Source organism: Thamnophis sirtalis, unplaced genomic scaffold (genome assembly GCF_051295495.1).
Source record: "Thamnophis sirtalis isolate CommonGarterSnake01/CBP01778 unplaced genomic scaffold, rThaSir2_p1.2 scaffold_1, whole genome shotgun sequence".
Classification (NCBI taxonomy): domain Eukaryota; kingdom Metazoa; phylum Chordata; class Lepidosauria; order Squamata; family Natricidae; genus Thamnophis; species Thamnophis sirtalis.
This window is the reverse complement of record NW_028261381.1, coordinates 105480610-105500341: the sequence shown is the minus strand read 5'-3', so window position 1 is coordinate 105500341 and position 19732 is coordinate 105480610. Positions and strand designations below refer to the sequence as shown.

Here is a 19732-nt window from a genome sequence, read left to right as displayed (position 1 = left end):
ATTTTTGACCTTTTTGTTGTGGTTGTTAAGTGAATCACCAGTCATTAAGCAAATGCGATGGTCTTTAAGTAAATCCATTGTCCATAATTGGTGTCATAAATCATGAACACATGACGGCAGGATCTTGCAAACAGCGGTAAATGTGGGCTGATTGCCAAGTGTCCAAAAATGATCAAATCACTGTGGGAGGGAGGTGGGGGGGCAGGGAGGAACCATTGGAATTTTGATTCCTAGTGGTAAGTGGGCCTGGGAGGTCTGTTCTCCTGTAATATTGAACAGTTAGTAAGCGTAAGTTGAGGATTACCTGCAATCAATTTGCTATAATGATAGGAATGCAGAATGTGTTTCAAGTTGTTTTCCTCTAGTAATACCAAGATTTATTTTATGACTATGTCATTAGTTTGATTGGCCAGTATAGAAAATTATAACCCCTATTGGATGTAGACCCACAATATTAAACCCCAATGTTTATTAGGTTTTGTCTAGGGTTTTGTAAAGCTTTTCAAATGTATTAATTACCAAATTTATTATCTGGTGTATTTACAGATTACAATATACAATCTGAAAAACAGGAAACAATATATACTTTACTATTACAAACATGTCATTCCATAGAGGGGGGATGTCTCTGGGACCCGCCCCCACTGATTTTGTGAAAAGTGAATTCACAAAACATCACAAAAACTGATATAGGCCTGGCAGATTCTGCTGGGAGGAGATGATTCTGGAGACAACAAGGACCCAAACATTATCGGTAATTGGACGTAGAAACTTACTAGCGAAAAGTGCTGGTTTCACAAACACAAACTGTTGAACTGGCTAGTGTTGAGTATTCTCTGTCAGTTGCAGTTGTCAAATTGTGCTCATGTAAAATGAATCCCAGTAATGTAGGTGAGAATTACATGAGAGGTGACAAGTGCTTCCTGGTACTAGGAGGGGCATAACTGAAGCTGGTCATTCCTGGTAGTCCTATTCCAGCAGAAGTTGTGAAGCCAGAAAAACCATCAAAGTGTATACCAGCTTCTTTAGAGACAGCGTAAGCATCAAAGGAAGCAAAGGATTTCTGTTCCAACACCAACTCTGTCTTGTAGGGATTCTAAGACTTACTGGTAGTTTGCTTTGGCACACCTGGTCCCTCACAGCCTAGTGACATCAGGCCTAGATTTCCACTTCTACTTGGCCTGGACTAGATATTAAAGATGTTTGGTTTGGATATTAGATATAAATATATTTATATCCGCTGCAAATTGATGATACTTAATCCCAAATCAATGGAGAATCTCCACCAATAGTTTCATGTAGATGTTAAACAGATGAGAGAGAGGGCTTAGCCCTAGGGACCTCCTTGCAAAATTGCTGTTTTGACCTGATACTTAAATATGAGCACTTAAGTAAATAATTTGGACAGGCCTATTGTCTTGTCTTTTCCCATCACCTTTGTTATGTGGCTCTGAAGGGAAAGCAAATATATTAGCATAAGAGGGAAGCAAATGAAACAAAATGCAATTGCAATCAAAACTGTTATCTGTGCTCCCCCCTCAAGTTAGAAATGAATGAAAGGTCTGTCATATCTACAATGACATTTAAAGAGGACACTTGGGAAATGCCAGGGGAAATTGTGAGATGTTTCTTCGCTGATTTGTGAATTTCTCTTACTTCTTTTCAAGTAATCTTTTGAGCACTTGAAGCATGGAGCAATACCCAGATTTACAAGAGGACCTGAGTCTGGAAGATACTAGTGAGTCTCTCAATCAGCTCAAATTGGCCTCTCTCGATGACAAAAATTGGCCATCAGATGAAGAGCCTGTTTTTCCAAAGTCAGGTAAGTGCTTTTGTTAAGAAAACGGTGGGAGGTGGCAGTCAGGTTTTAAGGCAGCAGTCCCCAACCTTTGAAGCTTGGCGGCTGGGGGGGGGGGGGAGGAGAATGGATGTATGAGCGGCAGGCCGGCATGCATGTACATGCTAGTGCAGCTTGACTTACACGCATGCACACATGCGCTGGCCTGCTACTTGCACAAATAATGCTGCACACATGCCGGTTTGCCACTCACACGGCCCGGTTGCAAATAGGCCATGGCCCGATAGTGGGCAAGGCTTGGGGATTGAGGACTCCTGTTTTAAGGAGTTCATAATCTGAAAATATTGCCTGTCTGTTGCTTGTTAAATCATCTCTGTCTTTCCCTACAAGGCCATAACTGTCCTCTGCAGCTGTAGTACAACTCAGGAAAAGATTGGCTGTTAATGATGCCCGTATACTCAGCATTTGTTTGCCTTTGAATCCAAAATGTTGCACAACCCTGTTCTGCAGCATTCATCTTAAATATCTTTAAGATGTTGCAAATGAGTTTGCTTGGTATCCTGACTATAAATTGTAATAAAGAACTAAGATAGTAATCAGAAAATAAGAACTGGAATATTACAGGTTGTATATAGTAAAATAAATACTTGTACAGTGTAGATATCAACGCAGTAGATTATAGTTGTTCATTTTGGGATTTGTGGCAGAAGATTTTAAGTCTATTATTTTGTTCCATTAATGGTGTCTTTATATACTTAAAGCAGATGCATTTATAAATATGTTTAAACAATTAATCTTAGTTCATGCACCTGTCTGTTTTGAGATACCAAATGAACAAGAAAATGTACACCATTTGTACCCCACCACACCTGAATAAAGGTGCAGGTATACAAATAAATTAATATAGCCACCCTACTGATAATGCACCTAGACATTTCTCTGTAATTCTGGACCCTTATATAGTAAGTTTAATTTTATGTGATATTTTTCTTCCTATTTATTTACATATGGTACTGTACAGATGATACCAAGAGCTCCCCGGATTCTGCCACACATCTGCGGTGGGATGATCCCTACTATGATATTGCTAGGCACCAGATTGTGGAAGTAGCAGGTACCGTTTTGTTATAGTATAATGATTTTAAATAAAATAAATAAATCTATTTTTAACAACTGTCAACAATCAAAATAAAAATACTTTTCTCATAGAAATTTTTAATGACATCTTCTCTAGGAAATAAGAGTTCCAAAGAAATAATTTAAAATTTTGAAGAAATTTGAAGTGATCCAAAGTATTTAATAGTGCCTGTATGATTTGTCATAAAAAGCAATTCCTCTCTCAGATTGAACTGCTGACTAAATAGCTATATATCCATGTGGCTTTCTTAACAAAAATAGAGAATTGATTGAGTCCATTTCTAGGATATTTCTTTAAATTCATATTAAGTTTACAGAGCTTGGATTTTCTGGTGGGCTTCTAGCCCTACAATTGCTATTTGGAATTTCTGGATTATATATCATAACTATATAATAGAAATCATTTCCAGCAGAATAGTTACTTGAAAAACTAAAATGAGAAAACAGTACAAAAATGTATCAAAATTATTACAAAAGATAGTTTTCAAATTACTTTAATATATTTTGAACTTTGTAACTTTTTGTAGGACTTTTCCTCCCATCCCCCCCTTTTTTTGAAGAAAAAGATGGTTTGTCTCATTCATTGTGGCAAAAGGATAGTAACCTCTTCCGGCAAAAGGCCGTTAAAAAGCAGCAGTAAGATGTGATTTGCTTTCAGATGACTTTTTAAAATAAACACCAGATTATGTTGGTGTTCTGTGATGTCAACTAATTTCATACATTTATAGAACATTTGACAGATAATTGCCAGATAAGGTGATTTGTTCAGAACCTGCAAATACTTCTAATTTTTCTAAGCCATAGCAAGCATTTTAATTGTCAGTCTAAATTATTGGGTACCTTGTTCATATGTCTAATTAGTCTGTGGAATATCTGAAAGTGAAAAGTCAAACCACTGTTCAAAATCCTGGGCCCATAGACTTGCAAAGAAACAATTAAGCCCTTTTCTATTTCATTGATAGCTAGGCTGCTAACATTTTTGTTTAGCTAATTTATATATAGTTCTAAATTCAGCTATTATCTGAATTGCATGCAGACTTAATTGGGAAGGATGTGGCATGTTAATGGTTACTGGAAATGATGCCCTGAAACTGGAAGAGTGGACAATTGTTTTTAGCTTGTATATATGATTAATATTAATCATAATGCCAAATATGGTATATATCAGGGGTGTCAAACTGGCAGCCCTCAGGCTGGATGCTTCACACGCAGGCTACGGCCACCCTGGCTCTAAAAAGGCAAAAAATCGCGATATGTCACATGTGATTAAGTTTAACACCCGTGGTGTATATGATAGCAGATTCTCCTAATGACTAAGGAATAGAAATGAACAATGGATCATTGTAGAAAGTAAATGATAAATAAGGAGGAAATGTCATACATATGGATAAATGTAATAATTGCTGAATAGTTTTTGGACATATTTGCTTAGATTTCTTTGATAGAAATAATTGTTTTGAATTTTCAAATTGCAATTGTGTAGTCTTTTTGTCCATTAGGCACTTTGAATTAGGCATGTTCCAGTCCTCTACAGCAAAATGTATTTAAATAACTTACTTACTTACTTACTTACTTACTTACTTACTTACTTACATACATACATACATACATACATACATACATACATACATACATACAGTTTTGTAGTATTTGTTTCTGAGAGATTTTCAGCACGGGAGGTATCTTTCTCTATGCAAATATGGTAGGAATGCTTTTCTGTTCTCAGGGCTTGTAACTAGATGAGCAATTCATGAAACAAGGTCTCCACTGTTAAATTATTAGATAGGGCTAAACAAAAGATAACTGTGGTACACATTGTGTTCAAATACATAACTAGCTCTATTGCTGACTTCCTCAGATTTCTACCATTTGATAGAATTTATGAATAACGTTCAGTGAAACCTTCATATGTTCCAGAAATATTATTGGGAAGTAAATAATGTTTGTATAGTCTGTGCTGCTAATATAGTTTAATTATTTCTGTGTTCATGTTAATTTCATTTTTTTATGTTATCTGTTTTCCATTGTAAACAGCATATTGTAGTTCAGAAGAAGGTTCATTTATTATCTATCTATCTATCTATCTATCTATCTATCTATCTATCTATCTATCTATCTATCTATCTATCTAAGCATCTATTTTTCTATGGAGAAGATGCAAATCAAGAATCGCATTAAATAAATACTTGTTATGCATGTATTTTTATTTCTTTGTTTTCTGGAAGTTTATTCATTAAATGTGTATGCACTTAACATCTAATTACCCTGTTCACAAATAAAAAATATTTCTAATATTTCAAATGCCCATTGATTTTTAGCTCTGATTTATGACAAAAAGAAAAACTGGACTGTATTTCAATTTACTTTTCTTCTGCATTTTCCTTTATTGTATGCACAAATGCATTTTTCAGAGATTTAGAATAGGGCCTCCTAAAAGTATGTTGTATGATATAGAGCTGCAGCGTGTAGAAGTAATTTCCTCAAATCAGTTGAAGTGTATTCTACTAAAATAAGGCCTAGTTTTTTGAACCCACAATTTTTTGTTCCTGTCTATATTCATTTCACAGGAAAGCAAATTGTAAGTGCTAAAAAACAAATAACTTGTCCAGTATGAATTGATAGAGCTGAAATGAAATGGGATTACAATTATTTATTTGTTCATTTATATAGCTGCCCATCTCACATAGTTGAAACACAAAACAAAAATTAAATAAATAAATAAACAAATAACCAAAGTAATATAACAATGACCATTAAGAACAATAAAAATGTTAAAACCATTAAAATAAGTGGAAGTACAATCCAACTCTCAACAATGTACAGTAGCCATTTAGCAGGCTCCACACCACTCTTACTTAAGCTCCAGGTTGTTTCTGCCAATCTAAGTTCTGGGGGAATGATCTCTGCTTGGAATGGTTGTGTGATAAGGATTTTGGATTAGACTGCTTCTATGTAGTTTCTCTCTGCCAATCTTATAGGGCTCCCTGGTTTTCTAAGGAATTTTGAGAGACAAAACAGCCAAAAGATAGCTAGAGTTTAATTGGAAAAAGACAGAATGAATATAACCAAGTGTAAGAGTCCATTTTAGAGATTTCATTGTAGCATTAAGAGCTTCAAAACACAATACTTTGAATGCTGTTATTATTGGTTGGTAGCCTTGTTTAAATGATCCATTCCTTGCTGTGTGAATAGGCAACTGACTCAGTTGCTGTGGGTATTACTCTAGGAATCTGGTATGGGTAAATTTGCTTGCATTTGCTCTGAATCTCTCTTTTCAGTACGTTGAGCTATCTAAATAGTAGAATGCTAATAATATATAATTATATCATGTAAACATTCGGGTATTGAAACAATAATATGTATCAAAATTTATAACAATATAATAAAAGGAAAATAATTTTCTTCCAGTCTCCCCCTTTTGGTAATATTATTGAGGTTACAATTCCTTGAAGAAATAGATTATTGGGACCCTTTCAGTTAGGTTTCAGATTGGAGCATAATCAGGGGTGGGTTTCTGCTGGCGGAGCTCTGTTATTGGCTACAGAGGACTTTCCGGAAGGCCTCTGATGACGAAATGGAGGCCAGAAGCGATGTGTGCATCAATCTGTACTTCATTTCTCAGCTGCAGAGGGCTTTGTGGAAGGCTCTGACAATGAAATGGAGGCTGGGGGGCGACTTATGGGAGCAGTGACAAGTGACCACAGAATCCATGGTCCGGCAGCGGGGTCTTGCTGTCAGTGCTGCTGCTGTGAGGTGAATCAGTAATTAGACCTCTCCCCCAAAAAGAAGCCCTAGCCGTTTTGGGGGTGGGGTCAAAAGGAAATAAGACCAGGCCTTATTTTCAGGGAAACACAGTACATACACAGAAATTTTGAACTACACACAAAATTTCACAAGTAATTAGATTAAAGATAAACTATTGATTATTTGAGTAAATGCAACATTGCTCTCAATGTGCAGCTAATGTTCACAATCACTAATCTTTTTGTATGGAAGAGAGCTCATAATTTGAAGACTGGATTCTTCAAATGAGATTTACAGGTACAGCTTAGTGTTAGTGATGCAAAAAAGGGGCCTCCAGGATCAGAAGCTTTAAAGCAGTGGTGTCAAACTCACGTCGTCACGGCAGCATCACGTGAAGTATTGGGACTTTCCCCCTCTTTGCCAAACAGGACATGGGCATGGGCGTGGCCAGCATGTGATGCATCCAGCCCACGGGCCAGGAGTTTGACAACCCTGCTCTAAAGGCTGTTATAAAGGCAGTGATAGAATAAAAAAGTGAGCATAACATCTAGGTGGTAGCAGAAAATGTGGTACAGAATGCTCTGCTTAGTGATCCTTGTATTTCAGTCTTTCAATGAGAATTTCTTTAGCTGATCTAGCCTTGTCAATTGTAGTACCTAAAACTTAAAAATTTAGAAGAAGCTAGGAATTTATAGATAGCAGAGAGTCACTGAATGTAACCACCCACATTTTATTCTTGGCTTCAGTTCTCAGGAAGTTCTCAGAAAGTTCTCAGGAAGAAGCATTCTCATCTGATGAGCTCATATTCTGTATTTCCATAGAGCAGCATTACATTGTCTGCAAAGATCATTCTCTGAGGTCCGAATTGAGTTGTCAGGGAACAACTAAATGGCAAGTTAGAGATAATTAAGGAGGAGGTCAAACTAGGAGGTAAATATCAAATATCAGACTCCAATATGACTGAAGATAGTGAATAGTGAAAAAACAGGAAAGCTGTAATTCAGATGATACATACTTTTTTCATCATATACAACAGTATATTTCAGCAATATTTTGACTGCTACAAATCCCTGTGTTTTATTGGGATTTGGTTCCCATGCTCCCCAGCCAGTGCAGCTCACACATATCTGGATGATTCTAGATTGTAGAGCATTACTTTAGGACTTTTTTTGTGCGGGAGATGTTAATTTCTTTTCCCAATAATAAGCATATTTGTTTGTTTGTTTTTAGTAACACGCAACTAGTTTCTGCTGTGCGGTGTGCACCAGCTTTCTTGGATATTAATGTTATACTATAATGGGAGATTTGCTATTCTTAAATAAATGATGGTTATATGAAATTTAAGAAACTGAGATAACTGCTCATACCTATATGATCAGTTACCCTGAGTTTCAAAATGTGCAAGAAAAGTGAAAATAGTGGTGGAATCTTTGAGTTATATTGTATGTTTTATCCATAGTATCCTGATTTTTTACTGTTAAAAAAGGAATTACAATATAAAATAGACATAAGAATCTCTGGGTTTAAACTTTTGTTTTCAGTTCATGCTTTTTAAATGAATTTCAGTGGTTGAAAGAAGTCAGGCTTGGTGAGACATTCTGAGAGCATCTTTATATTTAAATAAGTTTTGTAGTCTGAAAAGGTCAGACTTTATTGTGTCTGCCAAAAATATAGTTCTTTTCTCTAGTATAGAAAAAACCAAAATGCAACAAGAAGTATTTGTTTATGGAGAGTTTGGAAAATGGTATTATGTCCTAGATTTATCAAGGAAGAACATTCTATTTTTTTAAAAGAGTAGCATCAGGAAACAAAAATACCCATGAATGTTCTGATACTCTGTATGTCTTTGGGTTTGCATATAAATTTTTATTCCAACCTTCGTCATCAGTCCAAGGAGTCAGTTTGAGTTAAGGGACTTTTGGTGTAATGTACCTTTGTTTCTATTCCTCCAGGGCAGGTTATACTTGATGGGGTCCAGCCAGGTAGGTAAAATGCCTAGTCTTCTTGTCATTGGCATTAAAGATCATGGCACTCTTTAGCATGACTGTGACCTGCCGCTGGGTTATCTCAAGGGAGCCCAAATTCTGTGAAGTTGAGGGCTAAATCCCAGTCCTCAAAGTTCACTTGTGTGCATTATGCCAAGTAGATTGCAGCCATGCTTCTCTTCTAAACTGGGGATACAGCCATTTTGGTCATACTACCTATATATAATCAATCCATTCAACTGAATGTGGGACTTTGAAATTTCCTAGCAGAACTCTGCAGTGGACATCAGCTGGTGGGCTTATTTGGGGTATTCTGCTATCATCTATTAGCTTCTTTTTTCTTGGATGGTGATGGGTACTCTACCCATTAGGAAATAATTAATGTTAACGTTCCCATTCTCAATTTTTTGTGAGGACAGTTTCTTCTGTAATTAATATTTCTTTAAGTTACCATTTCTCTTAATTTGAAATTCTGGAAGAAGAGATAGTGCCTCTTCCATTTTTTCTGTGACATCATTCAAAACTGATTCCTGAAATCTAGAAAATGGGCAGGTTTCTTTTAATCCTCTGTGCTTTGGTGCTACTTTGAGCACTTTCTTTTAGAACCTCTAACCTCTAACATGAATGCTAATTTCTTCCAAATCTCCTTAAGATCTGTTTATTCCATGGCTTTTCCATTTTTATAATTTCTTCCTGTAAATAGTCATAAACTTAAATTTCTTGAAGATTGTATCTTACATGTCTATGGATTAAATGTTTATCTTCACTTGTCTATCCAGACAGGTTGATTTATATAATTTCAAAATATTGGCAATTACTATTTTAAAATTTGTAAATGTAGTCAGCTCTTATTTTTAAGGCAAATTAATTTATGGTTTTAAATGCGGAATGAAAGACAGTGTCATTAGGAAGGGCAGAAAAGAAAGCTTCCTGAGCTGTTAAATATTCTGCCCTTTAAAATCCTGTTTTTCCTTAGCCTAACAATTCTCTCATACCTGCATTACTGAGGTATAGAAACACACTGGTTTGTTGTTTGCTATTGTTGAGCTTCCTAGTTGCTTTACAGTTTTTTGTTTATTAGTTATAGCCAAGTTCATTTCAATATCCTATTTTTAACATTATTAGCTAAAGGGCACATTAAAAAGAGGAAGAGATTCTAGAGAAAGTAAATAATGCTTCTGTAATCATATAGATCATTATTCATGGAAAAAACTAGGCTGGCTGGCTTATTAACTAAAGAATTTTTAGAGGAAAAAAGCTTATAGCATATTTTAAACAACATTTAAAGTGTTTCACATATTATAAAAAAAAATCTCACATTGAATTCATTTTTGGAATTTCAAATATCCTGGACAATTTTGAAATAACTCATAGCCCTGGAAACATTTAAATAGTCTGGAAAGATACTGCAGGTGCATATTGTATGGCAGTGACATATTTTCTGAGTGCACCAAAGAGATTCTGATGTATAATATGACATTCTTATAATTCAGCATTTAAATTCAAATTCAACAACGCAGTTTCATGTAGAATTAACCAGCTGATTTCATGTTTATTAAATATACATGCTTTGGAATAATGGGAATTCAATCATTGTTTATTATTTGTTACACCTTGAATTCAATTATCAATATAAATATTTCTTTCTGAGTCATATAAAATATTTATAAATATTAAGACACATATGATATAATCAGTTGTCATACTTCATAAATGATAGCTTTTTTTGTAAAACTAAAACACAATAATAATTAACCTTATTGATATTAGACAAGTTGGAAATAATCAAGGTTTTCTCCTTTGCTTTGAAAAGTGTTATATTTTATTAAAGTAATCAGGAAACTAAGTATAATCATGGTTTATTTTTGAACTGATGTTGATTTTTCTAAGAGTTAGGAAATGGGTTTGTTCTAAAAGTAAAGGTTGAAGGTGGAGTCATTGTCTATGAAGAGTTTTCCAAGCATCCAGCTATTTCTGTGTTTATTTGTTTTAAATTCAAACTCAAAATGTTGAATTTAAACTCTAATTATATACATCACATCCTATTAACACAAATAAGGCTGTAGCCTGATTATCTGATGCAAAAGTATTATGAGAGCCGAGGTGGCGCAGTGGTTAAATGCAGCACTGCAGGCTACTTCAGCTGACTGCAGTTCTGCAGTTCGGCTGTTCAAATCTCACCTGCTCAGGGTTGACTCAGCCTTCCATCCTTCCAAGGTGGGTAAAATGAGGACCCGGATTGTTGTTGGGGGCAATATGCTGACTCTGTAAACCGCTTAGAGAGGGCTGAAAGCCCTATGAAGCGGTATATAAGTCTAACTGCTATTGCTATTGCTATGTTACCATTCAAGAATGCTGCTATAAAGCAGTAGAAGACTATATAATTTCTTCTTGCCTTTTTTCATCTTGCAAGTTTTTGTTCTATGCTTCTTACTTGCAGATTTGGTTAAATTAGTCAACTAAGGTTTATTCAACTTGTATGCTAAGGCTAGATGGTTATAGAATGTTGCACAACATTACCTCGTTGTGAGTGGGTAAATCAGAAATATTAACATGTCCATATTTAAAGTCTGTTATCAGTTCTTGTTTCACACTGAATCCACACCGAAACAACTGCTTTGTCAAAATAAAATAATATTGACACTGTCTCTTAAAACAGTTATGGTTTATAACTTAAGAAACACTGCCATACTAGTGGTAGGGCTAATCTTTTCTGCAACTTTTTAAAAAGGTCTTTTCTCTTTGACTGTAATATACAGATTACCATCCTGCAGAACAGAGAAGTATATCTGCCGTTGTTGAAATAGATATATAAGAAGAAGAAAAATGATAAGGGGTTCCATTGTACCATATTAGCTGCAAAACAATGTTATCCCAGTAAATTCTTAAGAGCATCTGCAATCTACTCCAGTGCATATATTGGATATATGTGCTGTGTCATAGTAATTCAATTTTGGGGGAACTATATGAATGTTTCTTACTGAGGTACTTTATTTTTGGGCAACCATGGGATAAACTGTTGGATGTTGGTCTTGTGACTTGACTGGTAACTGTGTATAATTGTTTCAGATTAGCTCTGCATTGCCGTCCTGGTTTCATGTCTCTCTTAGGTGCCATTTTGTCACAAGTGCCTTCCACCATCATGTGCTTGAATGGCAAATCCTAATGTTTGCACAGGTACAAGAGAAAAAAGGAAAGAAAAGAAAATCTTAGAGAGGGATTTCCAAGCTAATAAGGACAAATATACTTAATAGGCATGGAATGATGCCGAACTCTGGGTGGAAGGCATAAAAAAATGGGGAATGAGGAAAATGGCAAATGGAGTGTCTGGAAACATGAACAGTGAGTACTCCAACCTTGTTGCAGGTTCCATTTGTTTCTGCTATTTGCATCAGTCTTTTTACATAAGCAGTGTTTATTTCAAATGAGTCCATATGTAGCTCGTATCTCATTTGATACAATTTCCTTCCCCCCTCATCATTTTTACATTTACATGAACTGTCCCTTGCTTTATCACTGATCCTAATATATTGTATATTTAATATGCGAAATATGTTTTTGTGAAGAAGTTTGCTTCATTTGAAGATTTGCAGACTACTGCTGTTTAAACATGTATTAATTATTTTAGTATTTGTAGAAATAAGATCTAAACACAATTAAGATGATTATAGGCCTTAGTAATATTTGGCATTGTATTTTGGCTTGTATCAGTCACAAGTAAACTTCATTTGTCACAGGAATATATACAGTAGAAGCTGTAAATATACCCAATGAAAGAAAAAGACAAAATGTTCCTCCCTTATGAATTTGAAATAACAATAAACTGATCAATCAAAATAAAATCTGTATGACAGGAAATTTGTATTTTCTTTAACCATTTATATACTTTTATGACGATAATTAGAATATTAAACAGCAAGATGCATATAATTTCAACCTCCTATGCAGAAAGGCCCAGTTTTGCTCCCATAGAGGAGAATAAAGTTCCTTTTCCATATGCACATGTTTGCTCAAGAAAATGTGTTTTAGGTAGCAGGTAATTCAAACTTGTGTTTTAATCACAGGAGAAGTCAGATTGTCAAATGTAGCTTTTTGGGGGGGGGTAGCTTTTTTTGGGGGGGGGAAGCAATTTATGCCAAAGCTCAATATCTTTAATGTTCTACTTTTATTATATATTACAATTGATATATAATGGCATCTAAGTTCCTAAATAACAGATTAAACTTTGTATGTAGAAAATCATATTCATCAGTCTTTCTGTTATTTTCATAAAAAAACCAACTCATCTTCTCATAACCTGACAAGGTAGTGGAACCTCTGTTTCTGAAGTCTCCTCTTGATAACAGTATTATTTGTTTTCATTATAGGCTGCTTAAAAGGCTTCCATTGATGATATAACTTAAATATTAGATGTAATCTGACAGTATGGAAAAATGGGGGAAACTTATAATCAGGTACCTCTTGGTCTGTGGAGTTCCTTGATTAGGGTATTATTTTCTGCTTGAACTACCAAGGAGGAAGCCACACCTCCACCAACATGGCAAGTAAGGTACTCTATATAAACAGGGAGCAAACCCCACACTACCAATACTGATGGTGTCATCTAGAGCAGTGTTTTTCAACCTTTTTTGTGCAAAGGCACACTTTTTTCATGAAAAAAATCATGAGGCACACCACCATTAGAAAATGTTAAAAATTTTTAACTCTGTGCCTATATTGACTATATATAAAGGGTTTTTCCCACGGCACACCTTACACTATGTCACGGCACACTAGTGTGCCGCGGCACAGTGGTTGAAAAACACTGATCTAGAGGAGTGGCCCCCAAACCTTTGGGCACCGCCAGTTCCATGGAGAAAGGTTTTTCCATGGACTGGAAGGGGTGTAGTTTTGGGTGCTGACTGCATCCTGGGGATAGGTTTTCACTTGTTTGCATGGCCTGGTTGCTGGCATGCCATGACCTGGTGCTGGTCCACTGACCTGGGTTGTGAACAGATGGGTAATTAAACATCTGCAAGCAAATGACCAAACTCAAAGATCAGCAAGGACTCCACAGTTCAACCCTGAGTTACATATATCCTCTTCTGTTGGAAACTATTGGTCTGTCATGTTTAAGGCAAATGTTGCCACAGACTTGGTTAGTCATCTGCATGGTTCTGGGCTGTAAAAAATGAAAGATTATTTTATATAACATGTGTTACAAGTCAGTAGCTAAAGTCCTTGTGACTCTGCAGTCTGCTGGTTCGCTTGTCAGTTGATAGAGCTTGAGGGCAGATAATTATTGCTTATTTTTTTAGTTTGTTTGCTTTGCTTCCTTGCGGGGATTTTCCTTTTCCATACTGAGTATGCAGGAACAAGCAGGTGCTGAAAGATTGGATGGTCTGGGGAAAAAGCACACAGCAAGAATACTCTCATGTAAATTAATCAGCTACTTTTTTTTCCAGACTGTGTATTGAAAAAGGTTTTTGTTTTTTTGTTTATTTCCTTCGCTTTAGAATCACAAATATGTGTCATGATGATGCTGTGGATGTTCCTAAGTTGAGTTAAAGAGAGCAAATCCACATTGATGTCTCATGGCCCAGGGTTGCCATTATCTGTGTCGCTTTAAAAAAAAATATCACTCCTCCACCTTTCATTGGCAGGACATTTGGTTGGTCTCAAGCATTAGCCATGTCTGAACTGTGTCACTGGTCTTTTTTAGCAAGCAAATGTTATGTGGCAGTTTTTAGTTTGGTGTTGAGTTGAAAATGGCATTGGAATATTTAAGCATGTGACTATGCTAGCTCTGTTGCTTTTCTATTTGGGGCTCCTTACTTTGTGCTTTATGTGGTGACATGTAGCATTTCTGTCCTAGGTGATGATAAGTATGGGCGGAAAGTAATTTTGTTCAGTGCCTGTCGGATGCCTCCTAGCTATCAGCTTGATCATGTGAAGCTGCTAAGGTGAGTGTTGCTCTACCTGACTTGTTTAATCTTTGAATTTCCCCAAATGCTTCTCATTTAAGAAGCTTCTTCAGTTCTAACTGACTGGTGGGGAATGGAAGGATACTTATTCTTTGCAGTCATCTGATTGCTAACACTCTGAGGGCTGGCCATTAGCTCTCAGAGAAGAATATAAATCCTTCCATTCCCTACCATTCAGTTAGAACTGAAGCTTCTTGGATGAGAAGTGAAATGTTTTCAAAGAAAAAAAACCAAAAAAAGTCCAGTTGCCTTACGAAAAAAGCTCCTATGGAACGTTTTTGAACAACCATTAAGGAAAAATTCATAAACACTCATAGTTCATTTGTCTGCTATTCCCAGTCACATTTTAGAATCCATATCTGTCTTTATATAGAGAAACTGGATTGTTGTTATTCTGACTAAGTATTGATATAATTATTGACCGCCAGTTCTCTTTCTTCAGCTATTTGAAGTATACACTGGACCAGTATGTGGAGAGTGACTACACCCTAATATATCTGCATCATGGTCTGACCAGTGAAAACAAACCATCTCTAGGTTGGCTCCGGGATGCCTACCGGGAATTTGATCGCAAGTGAGTAGCTGTGGTTTTGGATTTTAAAAGAGTTAAGATGGTCTGGATAAGGATAAAATAAATAAAAATGAGAGTATAATATAGTTTTATAGCCTTCTTGGGTAAGAGATTTAGGTTGATTCTCTCTTTTTCTTAATAGCAAATCAAGTTCTTTTCAGTTGTTTCAGATAAATCATAATTCTTTGTTTTTCAGATACAAAAAAAACATCAAAGCATTGTTCATTGTGCATCCAACTATGTTTATCAAGACACTGCTGATTCTCTTTAAGCCCTTGATCAGGTATGAAAACGGAAAGATGATTTGTTAGTAATAGTATGGGTCTAGTATAAAGTGGTTAGGAAGTGCATTTTTTTAAAAGTAGGCTGACAATTATAAGTTGGAATTTTAAAAATTATATTGTTTTGGTCTTCCTTCCAGGAAAGAGTTTGAGAATGCATTAGTTCCCTATTTTTTTCCTTACAAAAATGGATGAATTGGCCAAGAAAGCTGTTACCTATGGTTTTTATATTTGGTTTAGCAAATTCCATTTGGTGTCTCATGATATTTTGATTAGCAATCTGTTAAATTTAGGCTGGTGAGATGATCACGGAATAGCCACATACCTGGCTCAAAGATCATACTCAAAAAAGCACTTTTCAATGATTCCTTATCAGTCTAGATAAAGGTATCAAGTGAGATGTTCCAAGGCTGAGTCCTGGGCTCTTTGTTTTTCATTATTTTTACAATTTGAAGAGGTGGAGGTAATGCTTATTAGATCTGCAGATGACACTGTAATTGATATGATAGCTAATTCCATAAATAAAATTCAAAACCATCTTGATAGATGGAAAAATAGACTAAGTGTAACAGAATGAAATTGAACAGAGGCAAATGTAAAGCTCTTCACTTAGCAAACCAAAATTTAATCCAAAGCCATAGGCTGGGAAACTATTATGGCTTGGTAATAGTATTTGTAAGATGTTCTTGGAACAACAAACCAAGCATGAGCCAACAGTGTGGTTTGACTTAAAAAAAAACAAATTAAAAAACTCTCCAATTCCAGACAATACAACAGGATTTATAGAAACTAGAATAGAAGAAGAGAAGGGGAGTAAGACTGATGAAGGGACTGGAAACTACATTTTACATGGAGTGATTGAGAGAACATTTACTCTTGAAAAAATATGAGTATGCTAGTACTCTTCAAATAACTTTTTCACAGAAACAGCTCAAAGTCTCTGTGTTCTTGTGCAAAACACAGAAAAATGGGTGAAAATTATGGAAGGCAAATTGTAATTGAATATTGAAAGGAACAATAAAAGCACTTCAACAATATTCTGAGATGGACCTCTTCATGTGGAAGTTAGACATTTGTTGGGAATGATTTAAATTTGATTCCTGTCTTGAGCAGGAGTTGGATCACATGGCTTAAATGGCACCTTCTAATACTACAATTCTACAGTATGATTGATTTTACAGATGTGTAGTTCATGGACTATTATGGGAGGATATAGATAACTTCATTTTTCATCTGGACTTCTCATGGTTCCAACTCTTCCTTTTACCACAACCCAACTGTTGTGTATCAGTAGTTTAAGTTCAATATTTTAACCATCATACATCAGTACAGTAGGACCAGTTCATTCAAGTTATAAGAGTTCCATTTCTAGTTGAACAACTTGTGCATGATGAAACCAAGAAAAAAGATATTTATTTTACTGATTGATTGGTTTGAATTGTACCTAACGTGTCTAGAAGCAATTCAAAAGCTCATCCATTTTATATGTCCAAAATAGACAAAATATTTCAAAACGGGTGGGTGGGGGTGTAGATGAATCATTCAGTACAAATAACTAGGATTGGATTGGATTTTCCAAGCAATGAAACTGCATATGAGATGGCATATACTGTAATAAGGCTACCTCTCTATGTGTACATCTCATATACCACAATGCTGTAGTTTTTCAATAATGTTCCACGTTTGTTCAAAATATTCTAGCATTTTTCCCTCCAGAGTTAATTTTGTTCTGCGGAATATGTAATGAAACAAAAGAAAAAAGGATACCATATTTCCTATCTTCTACTTATTTTCTTTATAGCATAGTGCAAATATTGCCTGCAGTCCAGTAGTTCAGAACTATGAAAAATAATGCTGAAACTCACTCTTATTTACTGATAGTTTCCATAATGTGGCTACTTTATGATTATTGTTTTTATATGTCTTTAACAAATCCCTTTGCCCTATGGGGATCAAAAATGCCTAACTTGTGTTGAGCAGCTATTTATATTGTTCAGTGTTGGAAATTTTCCAGTCAGCTGATTTCTGAGAATTTCTTCTCCTCTGTAAATGATTTATTGTAAAATGCAAGTTTCTTTTATAAATAAAATTTTTGGAAAAGGATCCGTTTTTAGGCCATTGCGAAATCTAAAGATGAAGAATTTTACTAATATATAAATTGCCAATGATGCAGGGATAACAGGACAGTATATCCTCCTAACTACTGCACAAGAGTATCCTTCTCAATGCCATTTCTGTCTGTTCATCTCATCTTTGAGTGTACTAACACTTATTTTTTCATGTACCGGGCTATTGATTGTCTTGCAGCTTTAAGTTTGGACGGAAGATATTTTATGCAAACTATCTGAGTGACCTTGAAGAGCATGTGAAGTTGGAACAGTTGGGAATCCCAAGCCAGGTGCTAAAGTGAGAACAGATTACTTATTGACTAGCTTATTTCCAGCTTCTGTGGAGGAGGATGTATTAAGAAGGGGAGTCAAGGAAAGGGCCTTCAATGTTTGGTTTCTTTGCACATTTGGTATGATGCAGGCAGTCCTTGACTTACAACTGCTTGTTTAGTGACCGTTTGAAATTACAATAGCACTGAAAAAAGGGACATGACTATTTTTCACACTTACAACGTGATCAAAATTCAGATGCTGGAGAACTGGCACGTATTTATGATGGCTGCAGTGTCCTGGGGTCATGGGATCCCCTTTTACGACCTTCTGACAAGTAAAGTCAATGAGGAAAGCGGATTTACGTAACAACTGGGTTACAAACTTAACTGCAGTGATTCACTTAACAGCTATGGCAAGAAAAGTTATAAAATGGGTCAAAACTCACTTAACAACTGTCTTGTTTAGCAACAGAAATTTTGGGATCAGTCAAGGACTACCTGTACTTTGAACCTTTGGGATGCCTCCCAGAAAAAGAGGGGGAGACATTTTTTTAGTCTATCCAAAAAGTTGGATATTTTCTCCCAGTTATTCAACTATCTTATTATTCCTTTATCTTATACTTGAGAACTTACTCTTAACTTTCTTAAGGAGAGATTATTTTAGGTGCCATCTTTAGTGCACTATAGATCTAACATGCTCATTTCAAATAACCTGTTTCTGCTCAGTTGCCTACAATCTTGATGTCCTAGCTTTTATTAGACGGTTTATAACAGTTAGTTAGTTAGTTAGTTAGTTAGTAGACAGTGTAACTTTTATAGAGTATATTGTAGGCCATTCTTTCACAAAGTAGTGCATCAATGGATACAAGTGAAATAATAATTTTCAGTGTAGGAGAGATTTCATATATACCAATGTTATTTTATTGTAGGTATGATGAGTATCTGAGATCACTACAAAAACCTACACAGGTGCCTCAGAAAGTAACACCACCCCGTCCACCTCTGCCAAATCAGCAGTTTGGAATTTCTCTCCAACAGTGAGTATTTCCATCTCTTTTTTTTAATTGGTGTACTAGCGATGCCCGCACAGTTTGTCTGGATAGTAGTAGCATTAATTTTTCCATCCAATTACTGCTGTAGTAATTTTCTTCTGCCAGTTTGAGCTGCCAACATCACGGCCAGAGAGACCTTGAATATTAGCTAGCATCAAGGTGTTTTCTCCACCTTCCTCCAAATAATATGTATCACCTGAGTGATTTTTTTAGAAAGGTTGGTGTAAAATTATTTCTAGCTTCTTGCAAAGGAAAGATAAACATTTAAGCTTCTCCTCCACCAACAGGCTGAAGGAGAAGAGCTCAGACCGGAATCCTATCCCATTGGTGGTCAGAGAAACCACTGCTTATCTACAAGAGCATGGTAAGAGCAAGGAAAATCCATGTTCAAATTGATCTGTCCCCTCTACTACAGGGATGTTTTGCTTGGAAGAGGTTAGCTATTTTCAGATGTCTTAGCATTTTTCTAATTCCACACTGAAAAACAGTGCAGTCCCATATATAGTAGTATTTGTAGCTGTTTCCATGTAAATAAGGGGGAAAATTTCTCTAAATCCTTTGGAGAACTTGCCATCTTCCTGCTTCATTGTCCAGTTCTATAATTGGCAGAATAGATGCATTGTTTTTAGGGCTACATAATGTTTATTGCTCATGTCTGTAGTAATACAATTACTTCCTGCCTCTTTCAGCTCTTACCACTCAGGGGATTTTCCGGCGATCTGCAAACACACAAACAGTAAGAGAGGTTCAACAGAAATACAACATGGGTAAATGTCTGCTCGAGGTAGTCCCTTCCATTTGTCTTTCCCTTCTGTGTGGGC

General features: G+C 35.8%; 1 protein-coding gene across 3 annotated transcripts in view; it reads left to right on the top strand.

Moving 5' to 3' along the window:
• The window catches only part of ARHGAP1 (Rho GTPase activating protein 1), a 66570-nt gene that overhangs the window by 41901 nt on the left and 4937 nt on the right, over positions 1–19732 (top strand). For 2 of the 3 annotated variants that reach the window (XM_087720390.1, XM_087720384.1), the window contains exons 2-11: positions 1668–1822; positions 2820–2912; positions 8632–8661; positions 14519–14606; positions 15070–15201; positions 15395–15481; positions 17787–17885; positions 18789–18896; positions 19199–19275; positions 19601–19678. In XM_087720390.1, coding sequence (XP_087576516.1) covers positions 1690–1822; positions 2820–2912; positions 8632–8661; positions 14519–14606; positions 15070–15201; positions 15395–15481; positions 17787–17885; positions 18789–18896; positions 19199–19275; positions 19601–19678 — 925 coding nt within the window. In that variant the 5' untranslated portion in view covers positions 1668–1689. The remainder of the gene's footprint in view (positions 1–1667; positions 1823–2819; positions 2913–8631; positions 8662–14518; positions 14607–15069; positions 15202–15394; positions 15482–17786; positions 17886–18788; positions 18897–19198; positions 19276–19600; positions 19679–19732) is intronic. The other variant, XM_014070602.2, reaches the window with a different exon arrangement.